The 19,365-nt window shown below is 43.3% G+C and overlaps 1 protein-coding gene across 5 annotated transcripts in view; it reads right to left on the reverse strand.

The window, feature by feature from the left end:
- Positions 1 to 5,952: 5,952 nt before the first annotated feature.
- LOC121878356 (transcription factor Sox-5-like) overlaps positions 5,953 to 19,365 on the reverse strand; it is a 141,125-nt gene continuing 127,712 nt past the window's right edge. For 4 of the 5 annotated variants that reach the window (XM_042384542.1, XM_042384543.1, XM_042384541.1 and 1 more), the window contains exons 4-8: positions 12,555 to 12,662; positions 8,468 to 8,677; positions 7,612 to 8,209; positions 6,964 to 7,134; positions 5,953 to 6,565 (exon numbers count right to left, since the gene is read on the reverse strand). In XM_042384542.1, coding sequence (XP_042240476.1) covers positions 5,982 to 6,565; positions 6,964 to 7,134; positions 7,612 to 8,209; positions 8,468 to 8,677; positions 12,555 to 12,662 — 1,671 coding nt within the window. In that variant the 3' untranslated portion in view covers positions 5,953 to 5,981. The remainder of the gene's footprint in view (positions 6,566 to 6,963; positions 7,135 to 7,611; positions 8,210 to 8,467; positions 8,678 to 12,554; positions 12,663 to 19,365) is intronic. The other variant, XM_042384540.1, reaches the window with a different exon arrangement.

Genomic DNA, 19,365 nt, shown 5'->3' on the forward strand with positions numbered 1-19,365 from the left:
ATATTGGGGAGGTTGAAATTCAGCCAATCAATGTACATGGGCATAAAACTAGTGTAACGTCATAAAGAGGAGGCAACCAATCACGTGCCTTCTTTTTCATGACGTCACGGTTTGTGGATAAGGAGATGTGGGGGGGGGGGAAGGAGGGGGTGAAAAAAAGGTTGAAATTCAGCCAATCATGTACCAGAACATAATGGCGTCGGACTCCAGGCAAAAATAGCTAGCTAATAGGAAATAAACCATCCAGAGGTCAGCTTTGAGAGAGAGAGAGAGAGAGAGGAGAGAGAGAGAGAGAGAGAGAGAGAGAGAGAGAGAGAGAGAGAGAGAGAGAGAGAGAGAATGTTTTTGTTGTTTTTTTTACAAAGGTGCCGTGACCTCTCTACCATTCACACTGCGACTAGATAAAAATTAATAGAGTCATTGGTTCTTGAGCCAAATAAGTGATTTACAAATAGTAACTAGTTATTATTATTTTTTTTGTCATGTCTAATTACATCATTAAATAATATTATTTAGCATAAGAAGAAAGTCTTACAAATATGGCTTACACAGTAGACATCTCCAGGTCACTCAGAAGCTGGATCATCAAAAGAAAAAAAATATGTATCGTAAATATTATTATCAGAATATAATTAACTGTGGTGAGGGAGGGAAGGGAGGAGCGTGTGGCTGGCTGGTGGCTGTCAGTCGGTCACAGGCAAAATACCAAGATACTAATGTCCGATGGATCATTTTTTTTTAACATTATGATAAATTTCAATAAAAAATGTATCTTTCGTGGACCAACAGAGGTAAACACGCTGGCCGCCACCCTCCCCCTCCTCCTCCTCATTACCGGGTCATATGTTTATCTTCGTCAGCTGTGTCTCTCAGGATCAGCTGATCAGTGTCAACAAAGAGTTTCCAATACTGAGGAATGAAGGAGATGAGTGGTTCAGTCCCCATGGGTTAACTAAACACTGGATTACTTGTCGGTTCGGATAAACAAAATAATATACAATAATAATAATAATAAAAACTATTCTTAAATTCGCTTCTTTGGGGAAATATTACAATGAGTTTCGAAATGGTTCGTCAATGAGTTTCGAAGTATTGAATGTTTCAAAACACGTAGCTCTCACTCACCTGCTTTGAAACAAATCAACATTAATCACCATTGCTTCGAATCACATAACACGTTTCAAAACACAGACATGCCATACCCCCCCCCCCTGTCAAAGATCGATACAACCATATTTCCAAGAAAACATCGTCATTCTTATTCCGAAACCAACCAAAATCTTAATAAAAAAATGAGTGCTTTCGAACCATTAAACCTTTAAATCCGAAGCACTTCATCCTCGGTGCTTCGAGTACTAAAACAACCAGTAAATACTCAAAACATATTAAGACGCCTCTGAGAGTGTGTGTACATAACGTATGTATACATTTATAGGTGTATTTATAAGGTAACTAACAGCGGTAAAACTGAGCTGCGTGTCAAAGTTTAATAATAATAATAATATTAATAATAATAATAAGTGAGAAAAATCCTTACAAAAGAGAAATTCATTCTTGTATGATTTTAAAAGTCATACTAACGTCAACACAGAGAGATGTGGTATAATAATAATAATAATATATATAACAGTTACTGAATAGAGACATGTACACCGTGACTCTAATCTTCAGTAATTACAGGTAGGTTGTGCCAGGTCAGAGTGCAGGTAAATGACGGGGAAAATAATTCATTGGACGAAATGTAAAAAAAAAAATATATATATATAATATACAAAAAGCCGCCTTGGGGGGGTGGAACCGTGTGGAACCATTGAGGAAAAAAACACCTTTGTGGAACCTATTAAGAAAATTTTAGTGGAACGAATGAAGAAGAAAATAAAAACCTTTAAAGAATGAAAGAAGAAAAAAACATTGAAAACAAAACACCGAAGAAAATAGAAACCAAAAGAAAACCAGGCGTTAAAACCTCTCTGAAGTGGGGGTGGGTGGAGGAGAGACCCATGTTAAACCGTAGGATAATGAACCATTGGGAAAGAAAACTAAATTAATCCATCAGATTAGAAACCTCTAAGAAACCATCTGAAACCCTTGAGAAGACCAATCTGTTTTATGCTGTTGCCGGAGAGAGAGAGAGAGAGAGAGAGAGAGAGAGAGAGAGAGAGAGAATGAAGAAGAAAGAGCAAAATCACAAAAGAAAACGAGGCAGGAGGGAGGGAGGGAGGGGGCACCTTTCTAAATAGGAGCAGAAGAGGAAACAGGTAAGGTAAGGTAAGGTAAGATAAGGTCAGGTCAGGTCAGGTCAAAGACGTGCATAATTAACCTCGTAGAATGAAAAGCTCCAACACTGACAGTATATATATATATATATATATATATATATATATATATATATATATATATATATATATATATATATATATATATATATATATCGTTACATCTATTACAAGTGATCCCTACAGCGTTATAATACAAGGAAAGACGAGCTTGGCAAGGAAGCACCCTGGTGAAGTACAGTAAATATGGGAGGTGATCTGATGTGCATTGTGGCTTAGGTCTGAAATGCGTCTTAGATTCTGAATGCAATGACTCTCTAGATATGCAAGATGCTACTTCTACAATGCACGCGACCTCTGCTTCTCTCATCTTTGACTTTGTTACGGCTTTTTATATGTACTTATTTGTTTTGTTAGTTTGTCACCACCGTGTTTATAAGCCCGCTACTATAAGCCAAGAAAATAATGCAACAGACTCGAAAAAAATTTAACTTGGGGAAAGAGTAAAACACACTCATTGGTTCGACCGTGTGAGTGAGTGTGTGTGTGTCGAGTGAGTAGTGAAGAATGACTCGGTCGACCTTGTGATGGTGAACTGGACAGGGTATTATAATTTGGGGGTTAACAATAGCCCTGAAATTCGGTCCATCTTTATATGGTTCACAAGTTCAATCCTTCTAGCCCTTAACTGTTCACCCTGAAGACCGATTAGTGATGACTGACGATAAACCTAAAGACACCTCAAGACAGAAACAGGTCTCCCCACCCCCTCATGTTCGGTCGATGACCTACACACATACTGGCCCTGAAAGTCAGTTTTAGCCCTAAAGACTATAACCCCGATACCAACCAATCCAGCCCTAAATGGATCCACAAAACAGCCCCCCCCCCACTAACTGCTCCAAGGCCAGACTAACTAACCCTTGGTGTTAATGAAGCGCTAAATTGGGCAGTGAGACACAAGAATGAATTACGTCACTTCTTGGTTCACCAGTAAAATCACCTCTACAATTTCCTTCTTATACAATAAACATTTGTTTAATATAATAATAAGTAATAAAGGGAAGATCACCACCTGTACTAATACTGCTTACACCGGCTCTCAATTATCTGACTTAGAAATACGACATCTTGCCCAATGAGACGTGGATCTACAACCAACACTGTACCAAGTTTTACCACCACATCTCCGTGTTTATTGTGTGTGACGTCACGCCTGATGGCCTCATGGCGTGCACCAATCGTCAGGTTGCGGATGGTGTGACGTCACCCCTGGCCTCATGGCGTGCACCAATCGTCAGGTCGCTAATGGTGTGACGTCACGCCTGGCCTCATGGCATAAGCCAATCGTCAGGTCGCGGATTCATTATGTACAAGCGAAAGGCGTGACGTCACCAGCTTCTGGATAAAAATAAGGCTTATGGAATAATAATAATAATAAAAATTAAAAAAATTCCCTACCGCGAGAAGTGATCACTTGAATTGGTGTTATAATACTCAAGGAAAAATCTTTGAGAATTCTTACCTAAGCACTGGTTCAAATGACTAAAGCGATAAGAGAGACGACTTTCGGTCTTATAGCGAGGTGCATCACAGATCAATTTCCTATTTAAAACATAAAAAATATGACTCTTGCGGCCGTGTTCACAACATCTGCCTGGAGAGAGAGAGAGAGAGAGAGAGAGAGAGAGAGAGAGCAAACAAGGAATAATTACACTAAACCACAATAAATGTCATTAATTTTTACAACAATAAACAATTTTCTTCCTTCACTGTAATCTATCCATACCACAATCACCATTCATTGTTATTCATTACCGGGTCATTAATTAATCGCCAAGGTGAATCACTCTTTCTATTGGTTAAAGACGGATCAACTGAGACCAATCAGAACTCTTCTCCACATACAGTATACATAAGACAAAAGTATACTGTATACTATGTACATTATATCCCATAGAAAATATACCAAATTAGTGTATAACGTTAGAGACAAGGGAGAACTTGAGGGGCTTACTGAACGCTGGGACCTATGGTTGACACACACGGGCAATAGTCTTGAAGGGAAAGCAAAACTCTTTTAAACACACGTAAATAACTTAATTCCTCTTTGGCATTACATCTTAAAAGAAACCTCTATATAATTCTACCCTAATTATTATACTGTATAAGCTTAACTGTTTTTTTTTATTTTTAAATGGTCTAAAATACTCCATAGAATAGCACAGTAGAGCACAAGGTGTACATAAAGACTATGAATAAATGTTCCAATAATGTACTACAGGAATTCTACCGTGCAGCGTTTGGTTAGGGTTGGGTGTTGCTAAATTCCAATTGGTTTATCCTCACGTTGTGTCACCCTCCTCCGTACCTTCATTATTATTGGTTAATCTCTTATAGCCAGGTAGTACAGAGACTCAGCAGCTGTCAACACGGCCACAGATGCACTACAAACACAGGCAAAAGTCGCCCCTCTAAATCCGTTTACAAAACAGGGAGGGAAAAGTTCGGATATTTTTTAAAGCTCTTTTTAGTGTACAATCTAAACTTATATATATATATATATATATATATATATATATATATATATATATATATATATATATATATATATATATATATATATATATATATATATATATATATATATATATATAACTGTCGAAATACTCCTACCGTCACTGCTATACTATACTACAATAGGTCATTCTGTGGATTACCCTCCGTATAAACTCCAAGAGTGTATAGATTCCAGTCGTCTATATTGATTTCAGTTACCACATACCACTGTTATGATACAAAACAAAAAAAGCGTGCCAGGAACAAAATGCCCTCGACTCAAGGCCCCCAGAACCATTCAGCCAAAAGTTCGATCATAAAAGAGACGAACCAACAGATATCATCTCTCAAAAATATGTACCTGTCACAAATCCTTTTATGTAGGGGGGAGAAAAAAAAGAAAAAGCCGATAGGTATCAACAAAAGGGGCTACCCGACTCTATCCTTGAATCGGGTCGTGGCTCGTCGTTTCAGCGGAGTCAGTCCTCAAATGCTCGTTTTCTATATGTGGGGGGTAGAGGGGGAGGTATGAGGGGTGAGGAGGGGGGAGTTCGGGGCTTTCGGGGCAGTTTGGTGTTCTGCCAAAAAAAAGAGGAGGAACGTCACATCACTTTGTCTTTCTCCTCCAGTTTACAAACACAACTCACACACAAAAATCCATCAAACTCGATTATTTTTCCTTGTTATGTTTTTATCCACTACGTATAATGTAATCCTATACACGTAGCATAAATCCATGAGGAGGATAAATATATATATATATACCTATATATATATATATATATATATATATAAACACATGTCTTTTCAATTTCCACACATCATTTCTTCCTTCTTGGTTATAAGGGATTGGACTCATTACCACACACGATAGAGGGAGTTCCGAGGTGGGCTTTACTGCGTCTATACAATGTTTGTGCCTTCGGACGTGGGAGTGTGTGTGTGTGTGTGTGTGTGTGTGTGTGTGTGTGTGTGTGTGTGTGTGTGTGTGTGTGTGTGTGTGTAGGGTCATCAATCCCCAAAGAAAGAGGGGAAGGGGATGCCGGAGGCGTTTCTTGGTGTGAGTGTGCGTGTGTAGGGGGGCAGATATTGCTCTAGTGAAGTGACAACAGAGGAGTGTGGGCGAGGAGGACACAGTGAGGTATTTCATGCGAGCCGCTCGTCTATAGTGAGTGGCTGGTTCTCCTCCACCTCCTCATGGCTGACGATCTCTGTCGACGACGTGAACTCCTCGTCCATGTGGTCCTCCAGGTCTGAGGTCGTGGACGCTGGTGCTCCGGGGGAGGGCGAGGCCGACCCGTCGAGACTGAACTCAGAGGTCGGGGTCATGACGGAGGGGAGGTCCCCGCCGCGGCTGGTGGGAGGGTCGCCGTGAGTATCAGCGCCCAGGATGTCCGTGCTCATCAGGTCCTTCTTCAGGAGGTCGTCCTTGAAGAGCCCTGACTTCAGGAAGTCGGTCTTCATGGGGTCAGCTCCTGGAGGCAAGAGCTTGGCCAGATCGGAGAGACCGTTGTCGCGAAAGTACATTGTGCGCATCTCGTCGCGTTTCTGCCGCATAAGAGCCTTGTACTCCGAGATGCGCATCTTCTTGCCGTCGACGATGCAGGTGCGTTTAGGTCTCGGGCGGTAGCGGTAGTCGGGGTGCTTCTCCATGTGGAGCTTTGAGAGGCGTGACTGCTCCTCGTAGTAAGGCTGCTTCTCTGAGTTGGACATTGACTTCCATCTTGATCCTGAAGGAGGAGAGATAAGTGGTAATTAGTAAGTGACTCAGCCTGAGGACTGGGAGACGAGGAGCACTACAGCAGGAGATGGACGTGGGAGTGATTACAACATATCCATCAACATCAGATAAATTAAAAGACGGAAGAAAAGAGAACTAAGTACTGACGTCAACAAAGTATTGACCATTTCACATTAACTTTCCTTCCTGTCAGCACTTTACATCTCAAATCAAAACTCGGATTTATGTTTGTCAGCATCTCTCCCCATCCTTCATCTCCCCAGCCTCCCACATCTCCCCAGCATCAATAATCCTAATCTCCCCAGCATCAGTGACTCTCATCTCCCCCAGCAGCAGTAACCATCATCTCCCCAGGCCTCCCTCATCACATCCTCCCCCTACACTCACCCAGGATCTTGGAGATGGCAGAGTTGTGCATGTCCGGGCAGGCCTTGAGGATCTTCCGCCTCTCGTCTCTGGCCCACACCATGAAGGCGTTCATCGGCCGCTTCACGTGGGGCTTGGCGTCCGTGTCCTTCCTTGTCTGCCGGATGATCTTTGCCCCGAACATCTTGGCTGCTTGGGGAAGACAAGGAAGGAACACCAGGTTAGGATAGGCTTCTTCAGGAGGAGACGTGAAGAAGGGGAAGAAAGGGAAGAATCATTAAGGTCGACCATTGCCATCATCTTAACCCCTTGAGGACGATCATTTAAGCTTCTTCCTCAAGGGGTTTGAACTCTTAATTCTTAAAGGGTTGACCCATTGGTCTCAAAGAGTTGGGGATATTTTAATAGTGACTAAGGTAAAGCTTATAAATTATCATATGGATAGTGTGTGTGTGTGTGGATTAATTAACACACAAATAAAGATAAATGATAAATATAAAGACAACTAACGTGAACGAACAGATGACCGGGCAGATATAGATAGACACATTGATAAAAGACAGGTCGATCGATCGAGTTAAGTCTTTATATAAATAGATTGATAAACAGCATCAGAGAGAGACAGATAAATATATAGACAGGTGACAGATGAAGGTGGTGATGACTCACTCTGGCAGGTGGTGACGTAGTCTTCCTCTTTGGCCTTCTCCTGCGTGGTGTGGGGGGAGGAGGTGGTCACGGAGGTGATGCCGCCCATGTTGCCTCCCAGCGAGGTCAGCGAGGTCAGGGGCGTGGCTGAGGGCAGGCTTAGGCCGCCCATGTGGTTTAAGTGTGGTGGGAGGGAGGAAGGTAAGGAGGAGGGAGGGAGGTACATGGGAGGGAAGGCAGGGGGAGGGTAATGCTTGCCCATGGTGGGGGATTGGAGGGAGCCTAGTCCCTGACCTAGTCCCTGACCTAGCCCCTGACCTAGAGTCTGGCCGAGGCCACCCAACAGATCCTTGTGGTCTGGGAGGCCAGGGAAGGGCGGCGTCATGTAGGGGAGGAAAGAATGTGGTACGAGGGAGGGCGGGAGACCGGGAGCCTTCGGGGACAAGCCGGTCAGGTCGCTGGGCTTGGGGCTGGCATCTTTGGGCTTGGTGAGGTTGAGGGGCTTCTCCTCGTGGTTTTCGTGTGAGGGTGCGGGCGTCTGTGTAGGCGTGTGGGTGGTGTGGGCGGAGTTCTGGGAGAGCTGCGCCAACTGGGCCGAGGCAGACATCCACGCGGGAACCTGAGGGAGTGGAGGAGTGGAGGACTCATTTAGTATCATTTTTTACACATCAAATCTTAAAACTACTTCCTATTATTTATTTTTATCCATCATTTCTTCTCATTTTATTCAGTCTTGATCCAAGTATAATAAAACTCTAAAAACATACCCCAAGTTTTAATTGTTTATCTACTAGACTCAAGACATTATTTATCGATGACTAAGTAGACTGAATTAATAAGTCCTCTATGTGGGTTGCTGGACAGTAATAAGACTTACCGACGCCGCAACGGAGACAGGAGGCAGTTTAGTGAGAGCTGACTCGTGTGGGGGCGAGATGGGGGGTAGAACTTGGGGTGGTGGAGGCGCTGGAGGTGCACCGTGAGTACCTCCCCTCAACCCCTCCAGTAGAGGAAGGAACATGAGGTTATGTGGAGGTTGAAGAGCTCCGAGACCCTTGTTGGCGCCATACTGACCATACAGCTGGTTCTGTAAGGGAGAATAAAAAGGAAAATAGTTAAAATTAGGTCAGTATCCCCCAAAAGAATAAACATTAGGTCAGTATCCCCCCAAAAGAATAAACATTAGGTCAGTATCCCCCAAAAGAATAAACATTAGGTCAGTATCCCCCCCAAAAGAATAAACATTAGGTCAGTATCCCCCCAAAAGAATAAACATTAGGTCAGTATCCCCCCAAAAGAATAAACATTAGGTCAGTATCCCCCAAAAGAATAAACATTAGGTCAGTATCCCCCCAAAAGAATAAACATTAGGTCAGTATCCCCTAAAAAATATATAAAATAGGTTAGTATCCCCTGGAAAAAAAAATATATAATCAATACCTCTATCTACCTTTACCTTAATTAAACTGTAGCTGTAGAAGACCTCCCAAGACTCTCTACGTTCGTCATTATTGGCTTTTATAAACGTTCAGTCATATGTCTACAGTTCAGTCTCTCAGTCACATACGCTACAGTCACACTAACGATGACGTCTAATGAACTGGTCTGTAATTCCGTTGTTTATTACGAAAAAAAACACATCGCAAAAACAAAACTCCACCAAAAATATAATAATCCCCCGTGCTGTACTATCGACGTCACGCTAATTTAAAATCGCGCTAAATTTCCACAAGCGTACTCTAATTACTTGGGCTATATATACAACCAACGCGTCGCTAAATAAAAATCCTGCGTATTTAAATCTTTTGTGCGTAAGTATTACAAAAAAAATTGAAATAAAAAAAAGTATTTAGGGTCATAAGTGCGTTATGACGAGGTAAAATAGTGGTATTATCGCCTTTAAGGCTATGAAACAAAAGATTTAGTAAAAATATGTATATACCTGCATGTATACAATTTTTTTGACCCGATTATATACTTGGATTTTTGTTTTCCATTTGTGTTCTCTTATATGTAACGTAATTTACTCTCTTCTTTCTTATTCTTTGTTACGCCACAAATAAACGAACGGTATTTATTTTTCTCCCAAAACACAAAACACATTTACCTGCTTCATATTTACATAAAGTTCACCTGTACTAATTATATTTCCTCAAAGCGTCAGGCTCATGGAATATACGCATTAAAAAAATATCTATCACTTATCTTCATCAACATAAACCTCTAACAGGGTATCTTATATAAACCTCTAACAGGGTATCTTATATAAACCTCTAACAGGGTACAGTATATAAACCTCTAACAGGGTATCTTATATAAACCTCTAACAGGGTATCTTATATAAACCTCTAACAGCGTATCTTATATAAACCTCTAACAGGTATTTATATAAACTTCTTATATATAAAACTCCTAACAGCGTATCTTATATAAACCTCTAACAGGTATCTTATATAAACTTCTTATCTTATATAAACCTCTTAACAGGGTATCTTATATAAACTTATCTTATATAAACCCTCTAACAGCGTCTTATATAAACTTAACTTATCTTACATAAACCTCTAACAGCGTATCTTATATAAAACCTCTAACAGGGTATCTTATATAAACCTCTAACAGGGTATCTTATATAAACCTCTAACAGGGTACAGTATATTATATAAACATGTCTTAACCTACGACAAAGTTTTGAGTGTAAATATAAATTTCTCCTCCTCTTATCCTATACCCCCAGGAGCCGCTGCAGATTTATGACTCCAAAAAACAGAATATAAAATTCCAGTATCCCGCCGCGGGGACAAAAGGTAAGGCGCGTGATGGGTGAATGGCCGCAAATGCTCAGGCCAGGAGAAACCAGCCCAAGAATCTTTCATTCTCTTGCAATGCCTGCTGCTGCTGCTGCTGTTACTGCTGCTGCTGCTGCTATTACTGTTACTGCTGCTGCTTAACGTTTCTCTCCTGCTGCCTCTTACACTACTTAGTGATAAATGTCCCAAAACCTTTTGTGGTGTGTGTGTGTGTGTGTGTGTGTGTGTGTGTGTGTGTGTGTGTGTGTGTGTGTGTGTGTGTGTGTGTGTGTGTGTGTGTGTGTGTTTTAATCTATCATATAAGAGTTAATCCAAAAACTGTTCTTTTCTGTCGTAATATAGAGATAGTTAGTGATCGTCCACAGCCTGTCCCCCAGTTTGTCTATAATCCAAGAGCCAATTTAGCAACACAACACAACCAACAGATATAAGGAGGTAAGCCAGTATGACGACCCTCTACACTGTGCTCTGACACTATGGTCAGGTGTCAGGTCGTCCACTATGGTCAGGTCGTCCACTATGGTCAGGTCGTCCACTATGGCCAGGTCGTCCACTATGGGCCTTACCAACAATGATGCAGAGTTTAGGTGGGTATAATATTCCCGTCCTCTGACAGGGCGAGGTCCGGCCCCTTGATGGACAGCTTCATTTGCACCAGTTCATTCATACTCAAACGCTATACCGATGAGCCAAAAATGCAAATGCCATTTTGAACTGTCGATGCCATGAATGACCGGGCCGCCCAAATCTCCCTCCATTTTTTTTTCTATGTTTTTACGTTACCTTAGGAATTATTATTCTTAGCGTTAAGGAATTATATCAATATCTCATTTATTAAATCCCATGACGAGTGACGGATTATACTTGTGTTATAAAGAAAAGCGGGAGATTAGCCATTCTTGAACGCCCCGGGAGGTTGACATCGCCGCCAAAACATAAACAATAAGTAACTACGAACCTAAAGTCTCTCGCCTGGTTGACGAACGCGCCAGAAATTGCACAGGTAATGCAAATGACAGACAATAATCGTTTTCCCCCCCAGAGCTGAGAGAGAGAGAGGCACAATTGGGGAAACTGGTAGAGGGAAATTGTACTTTGGAAATTGGATTATAAAATACTGATTGATCGCTCCTAACGGGACAACCCTGCCAGAGGAAATTGGATTTTGAGGGAGGTGTCGCCATACGGGTCATTTCCGCTCCAATATTCCAATGAAAATGAATTGTGTTTGTTCCTTCCATGTTGTGTGTGTGTGTGTGTGTGTGTGTTTTGTTACGTGGAAGTGATTCAAAGTTTATTAACTATTATAAATTGATTTTGCGCTCACAGACAGACAGACAGACAGACCGACAGACAGACAGACCGACATATTCACACACAGAAAGATTCAAGTATATAAGAACAAAAACCCACAAACTAATAGTATATCACAAACTAATGAATCCATGATCTATGATTCTCTAAACACATCAAAACATCCATTCGAAACAGCATCGACTGGCGTGCTCAAGACTCTTAACTGAACCACTCGTGAGCTTCAAGTCAAGAGTCTATTTCAGGTCCAATACTGGTTTACGAGTCTTCGATCTATATACGTGAGATTTATATACCTGTAAACCTATGAAATATGAGGCTTTAAACGCTCTGACTTGTGAATCTTTACACTTGAGACTTTTCGAATCTTCAAATCGCAAATTTTGTGGATTTCTAAACCTGACTCAAGACTTTGGAATTTTATACAATATCTGTGGTTTAGATTATTTAAACCTAAGACTTTTGAATCATTGAATATATATACACATCATTAAACCAGTGAGTAATGAATCTTAAGAACTTGAGACCCACAAACCCACAAACCCTCGACGTGACTCTAAAATCCTTAATAAGAATAGTTTCAAAGTGTAGAATCATCAAACTCAATTTCTAAATCACGAAGCAGCGTACCACAACACCATCAAGTTTCGAGACAATAAACACCTTTGAATCATGAAGCAGTGAAGCAATTAACTCACCTATGACTCATAATAAAGCACAATAACTAATCCCTCTGCTTCATGAACCAACGAGACCCTTAACTTACCTGTAACTCATTAACTTACCTGTAACTCATTAACACCTGTAACTCAATAAACTTAAAAGAGATGATTGACTTACGTGAAGGGTTTTAAGTGTGTTGTGGTGTTGCAGGAGTTGAAGGGTCTCTTGTTGTTTCCTGAGTGCCTCCTGCTGCATCTGTAGGGCCGCCTCCTGTTCGCTGGCCACCTGCAGGAGAAGAGAGAATAGGTCGTCATCGTCGGTGCCACCAGGTAACTCATTATGGTCGCTTAATTAGTTTGTCTACCTGTAATGTTTACGTGTACCTGTATTTTCTAGGTACAGCTGAATCATTGTGAAATTGTATGATGATTTAACTGTGCGTTTATGTATGTATGTATGTATGTATGTATGTATGTATGTATGTATGTATGTATGTATGTTAGGCTGAGAGTGGCTGGTGCCTATACAAGACACTCCTAAGCGTACCCTCTCTGGTTCTTACCCCCCCTCTCCCCCTTCCCCTCGTCCCCCCTTCCCCTCCTCTACTACCACCACCTCCTCCTCCCCTGCATTGCAACGCTTGGTTCCCCCCCCCCTATCTCTTTCTCTCTCTACTGTTTCTCTTAATTTTCTTTCTCTGTCTCTTCTATACGGACCTTCTTTATCTCTCATTCAACAAAAGTAAAAGACCAGAGGAGACGGTTTTAAATATACACTTCCTTATATTGCTCTCTCTCGCTCTCTCTCTCGCTCTCTCTCTCTCTCTCTCTCTCTCTCTCTCTCTCTCTCTCTCTCTTCTATACGGACCCTTCCTTACAATTGCAAATCCTGGCTCTCTCTCGCTTCTCCTCGCCAACGTCTCTCCCCTCTCTTATCCTTCTCCCACTGTCTCTCCCACACGGCCTTCACCTCCATTACATAGTTTCTGGGAGAGTGCGCCATGCCAGCCACGACAACACCGCCACAAAAACACTACCCACAGGTATTGTAGCTCCCCCTTCCTCCCTCTATACTATCCTTCCTTCCTTCCTTCTTCTTCTTCTTTCTCCCTGCAGTCTCTTCGTATACGCCAACAGCTGCATGTGGTCTCAAAAGGTAGTGGTAGTAAGGGCATCATATTTACGTCACCCTCTCTCTCTCTCTCTCTCTCTCTCTCTCTCTCTAATCTTCCCTCTGGGCCTTTTGCACGACGAACACAACAAGGGTTTGGACACTAAAGGCGCAAAAAGTGGACACGGCATTTGTACAATGGATGGACACCGGGCGGGCGGTAGCAAACGGACACAGACTGACCGAGGGACTGCACAAAGCTTTAACTCAGTCCTCACCCCCCCCTTCACCCCTCCCTAGCTCTCACCCCTCATGTACCACCTCCCTCCTGTAAACTCCCTGTTCTCAAACGCTGACCATGTACGGGAGTCTTACCTATCTACCTACCACTACTATTACAATTATCATTATCACCGTAACTATCACCACCATTACCACTATCACCACCATTGTCACCATCCTTCCTGTTCTTCCTTCTTCTTCTTCCTCCTCCTCTCCATTGGCACTTTCTTTAGCACCAACCATCCTCTCTCTCTCTCTCTCTCTTTTCTTTATTCTCCCCCTCTTCCTCTTCCTCCTCCCTTCCATTACTTTGTTATTTTTTTTATCTACCCTCTCTCTCCCTCTCTCTCTCTCTCTCTCTATCGTCCTTTCCTCCATGTCCCTATCTTTAATCAAATCTATTCTGTCTTGCCCTATTCTTATGCTATCAGTATAAGATGAAGAATTAGGGGAAACTGCATTGTTGTTGGGTTGAGGGACAATTGCAAAGGAAGGGGAGGAAAGAAGAGAGTGATAAATGAGGGATAGAGAGAGAGGGAACAATAAATGGTACAGGAGAAACAGATTATGGAGAGAGAGACGGAGAGATACAAAGAGAGAGAGAGAGAGAGAGAGAGAGAGAGAGAGAGAGAGAGAGAGAGAGAATTAGAATAAGAAAATACAAAGCAAAACAAGAATAGAAACTCGAGAATAAGAAGAATAAAAATGAGAATAAGAAAAACGAGACGAAAATAACGACTAAAAAAAAGAAAAATATCAAAAACCAAATAAGGAAGAAGAAACAAGGAATAAAAGAGAGAAAGAGAGAAAGAGAGAGAGAGAGAGAGAAAGAGAGACGACTCACCATGAGGTCCCCAGATGGCATCAATTGTAGCGAACAAACAATAACACACAGGAAATGATGTACAAAGGAAAAAGCACATTTGACATGACCCCGGGCCAAAGGTCACGTAATTGCCAGCACATGGGGTCAGTCGGGGTCAAGATGGAGGGGGAGGGAGGGGCAACATAGGTCAACGAAAGAGAAAGAGAGAGAGAGAGAGAGAGAGAGAGAGAGAGAGAGAGAGAGAGAGAGAGAGAGAGAGAGAGAGAGAGAGAGCCATCCAATAAACCACATCAACCACCAACCACATCAACACCGCTTAAACGAACAGTCACTCCCACAGACAAATAACCTTCCCTTAATAGTTAAGTAAAAAATATCTATATACGCATTGTGTCTCATCCGCGTAACTGCATAAGCGTATTCTCCTATGATCCGTATAATCGCATAGATGTATTCACCTCACAATCCGCCTAATCGCATTACCGTTTGCACCCTGGCGTATAAGCGTATCCGTATGTATATATTGTCAAGTTTTACGCAGTTTATTTTTCTCCATATGGCGTAGGGGAATATTTTCTTTTTTGGTGTTATTCATCCTTAATATGTTATTGTAAACTTTTAAAATTGATGTTCTACGCATTTACGCAATTTGAGGTTATATTTTTTATATACGCAATATCTTATTGAGTTTATTATTTACGCAAGTTTAGAATTGATTTGTTTGTGACATTTTTACGCAAAAGCAACAAAAGCATAAAGAAGTAAATTAACAGAAGTAAACATATATATACAAGCAAATTACAAGCAAAACGCCAAAACCGCAGCCGACAATGAACGCACAGCTAAGTACTGACCGCAAACACACGGGGATCCCAATATGTTGACCGCATGCGGCTAACACCAAAATAATGACCGCAGACAACCAATACGAAGCTGTTGATGACCGCAAAAAAAAAGAGGAACTGACCATTGGAGAGGCTTTGTACTGACCACTGTTACCATTGTCACCATCACTGCCATTGTCACCATTGTCACCATCACTACCATTGTCACCATCACTACCATTGTCACCATCACTACCACTATTACCACTAATACCACTACCACCACGATCACCATCATCACTATCACCACCACTATTAACACTATCAATTATTTCTCAACCTGACACCATCCCCTCCACCCCATGTCATCACTATCATCATCACCACATTCACCATCACCATTGTTACCTACGTCACCATGAGGTCGACGTTACAGTGATTGCCGTGACACATAGGAGGGGTGAGGGGTGGGTGGAGGTGGGGGAGGGGTGAGGGGTAGGTGGGAGGGGTGGGGGTAGGTGGAGGGAGGTGGAGGTGGGTGGGAGGGGTGAGGGGTAGGGGGAAGGACAAGAGGGAGGGGGTGGGTGAGGTGGGTGGTGGGTAGGTGGGAGGGTGGGGGGTAGGTGGAGGGGTGGAGGGGGTGGAGGGTGAGGGGGTAGGTGGGAGGGGTGGGAGAGGTGGAGGGGTGTGGAGGGGTGTGGTGGAGGGGTGGAGGTCGAAGGTGAATGATTGCAGGAGAAGAGAAGAGAGAGAAAGAAAGAAGAATTGTAGTGGACAGTGGAGGGAGAAAAGGAGAATGAACAGGAGGAGAAGAAGAAGGAGGAGGAGGAGGAGGAGGAGGAGATAAAGAAAGGAACAGATCAAAAGACACATAAGAGAGACGAAAGAAGTAAATGGAGGAAAGAAGACAATAACTGAAGGACTAATAAAGAATAAACAAGAATAAGAAAACACAAAATAAACAAAGCACATAGACAGACAACTGAACAAACAGACGAGATAATGAAGAGTAAATAAAGAAAGGGAATAATAGACAATGAACGATAAACCAAGAACAAAAGGCAGATAAGAAAAAAAACCGGATAATAAACACGGGTATAGACGGACATACACAGCAACAGAGTGGAAGGCATGTCCTGTTGTCTCTGTTAGGCCTCTGTTAACGACCTGTTGAGCCAGAATTACCGGGTGGTGGGGGTTTAAGAAGAGAGGAACAAGGGAAAGGGGGTGATAAATGAGGCGAGTTAAGACTAAGAACAGTGAAAGACGGGAATAGGAAGGAGAAGAGAAGAGGGATGATAATTTGAGAGAGATAATAGCCTCAAGACAAAAGGGAAGCCAAAATAAATAAGGTTGGCAGTGGATCAAGTTGCTGGACTGGTGTCTGTGAGAGAGTGAGAGAGAGGGAGAGTGAGAGAGGGAGGGAGGTGAGAGAGGGAGGGAGAGTGAGAGAGGGGGGCAGCGAGAGGGAGGAGGGGGCAGTGAGAGAGGGAGGGAGAGTGAGAGAGGAGAGTGAGAGAGAGGGAGAGTGAGAGAGAGGGAGGAGAGGGAGGGAGAGTGAGAGAGGGCAGTGAGAGAGGGGGGAGAGTGTGAGAGAGAAAGGAGAGGTAAATCTTGCTTTGAGAGGAGATGCCACGCCATTATACACTATAGGTCTGCCGCGCCATATAGGTCTGCCGCGCCACTATAGGTCTGCCGCGCCACTATAGGTCTGCCGCGCCACTATAGGTCTGCCGCCACTATAGATCTGCCACGCCGCTGCACTATAGGTCTGCCACGCCACTATAGATCTGCCACGCACTATAGGTCTGCCACGCCACTATAGATCTGCCCGCCACTATAGATTTGCCGCCACTATAGGTCTGCCACGCCACTATAGATCTGCCACGCCACTATAGGTCTGCCGCGCCACTATAGGTCTGCCGCGCCACTATAGATCTGCCGCGCCACTATAGGTCTGCCGCGCCACTATAGGTCTGCCGCGCCACTATAGGTCTGCCGCGCCACTATAGGTCTGCCGCGCCGCTATAGATCTGCCGCGCCGCTATAGATCTGCCACGCCACTATAGGTCTGCCACGCCACTATAGGTCTGCCACGCCACTATAAATCTGCCGCGCCGCTATAGATCTGCCACGCCACTATAGATCTGCCGCGCCACTATAGGTCTGCCACGCCACTATAGGTCTGCCGCGCCACTATAGATCTGCCACGCCACTATAGATCTGCCGCGCCACTATGGTCTGCCACGCCACTATAGATCTGCCGCGCCGCTATAGATCTGCCACGCCACTATAGATCGCCGCGCCACTATAGATCTCCCACGCCGCTATAGGTCTGCCACGCCACCAGATCTGCCGCGCCACTATAGGTCTGCCACGCCTCTATAGATCTGCCGCGCCACTATAGGTCTGCCACGCCACAATTCACCAGTTCGCTTGGTATGGAAGGGTTAACACACCTGGGGAAAGGAAGGAAGGAGGGGAGGTGGAAGGGTGGAAAGGAGAGAGAGAGAGTAATGGTAATAGTAATCGTAGTAATAGTACCACCACCACCTACCACCACCACCACCTACCACCACCACCACCTACCACCATCAAACTACCACCAATCCCAATACTACCACCATCGCTATCAACTACAACCACTACAATCTACCATCATCCCCTGCCATGCCACTTACCACCACTACTTATAACTACCACCATACTACCACCATTAACACCATTCTCCAGCAGAGTCCCAAAATACCAGGAGACTCTCACGTAACAAACCCCCTCTCTCTCTCTCTCTCTCTCTCTCGCATCCCTCTTTCCCTCCCTTCATTCTCCCTCACTCTCCCTCCCTCACCCTCACTCTCCCTCACCCTCCTCCCCTCACCACACCTGGACATCCTCTCCAGGTGCTAATTAGGAGGAGATATCGGACACCCACCTTGAAAAGTTCCCACAGTGAAGACGAACAGGCTGTGTGTGTGTGTGTGTGTGTGTGTGTGTGTGTGTGTGTGTGTGTGTGTGTGTGTGTGTGTGCAGTAAATTCTATATACGCAATAAAATCAAGAACACAAATAAATCAGATACAAAAAAAACAGTAACGCAAAAATAAAATGCTTTTAAAAAAATCATATACGCAAAAATATATAAAATCAAATAAAAAAATAAAGCTACGCAAAAAACAATCAAATACGCAAAAATAAATCACCATTAAGAAAACAAAAACATATGTAAGGAATCAGATACCAATAACTATATACGCAAAATAAAAAAAAACATAAAAATATCAAATACGCAAACAAACGTACAACATCCACCACAAAATCAAACCAAAATACGCAAAAAAAAAAGCCGCTGATGCAAACTCTTCCGTCCTCTCACGGGAAGTGCGTATATAAGGGAGGGATTTACGCACGTCTGGGGAGGGAAGGGAGGTGGGAGGAAGGGTGGAGATGACATAACTCTTCGTGGAAAAGGAGGCAGGCCACCTGATACACCGCCATGGGAAAGACAAGCGAGGGGAAGGGGAGACGGTGAGAGAGAGAGAGAGAGAGAGAGAGAGAGAGAGAGAGAGAGAGAGAGAGAGAGAGAGAGAGAGAGAGAGAGAGATACAAGGTGGGACCGGAAGGGGAAAGTATGCAGTAGTAACAGGTGAAGGAAGGGAGAGATAGAGAGGGGAAATAGGAGGAAGGGAAGGAAGACAGGTGAGGAGAGAGAGTGTGGGAAAGTGGCTGTCTCGGCGGAAGGAAAGTGTCAGATTCGAGACGTTTTTAAAGGAAGGAAGATGAATAGATACAGTTTACTACACACACACACACACACACACACACACACACACACACACACACACACACACACACACACACACACACACATCATGAAAGGAGTCTTACCATATTCCCACAGGAGTATAAGATTCCCAGAGAGTCTTACGTCACTGTTAATATTTTTTCTA

The sequence above is a fragment of the Homarus americanus genome, unplaced genomic scaffold (assembly GCF_018991925.1).
Source record: "Homarus americanus isolate GMGI-L3 unplaced genomic scaffold, GMGI_Hamer_2.0 scaffold41027, whole genome shotgun sequence".
NCBI lineage: Eukaryota > Metazoa > Arthropoda > Malacostraca > Decapoda > Nephropidae > Homarus > Homarus americanus.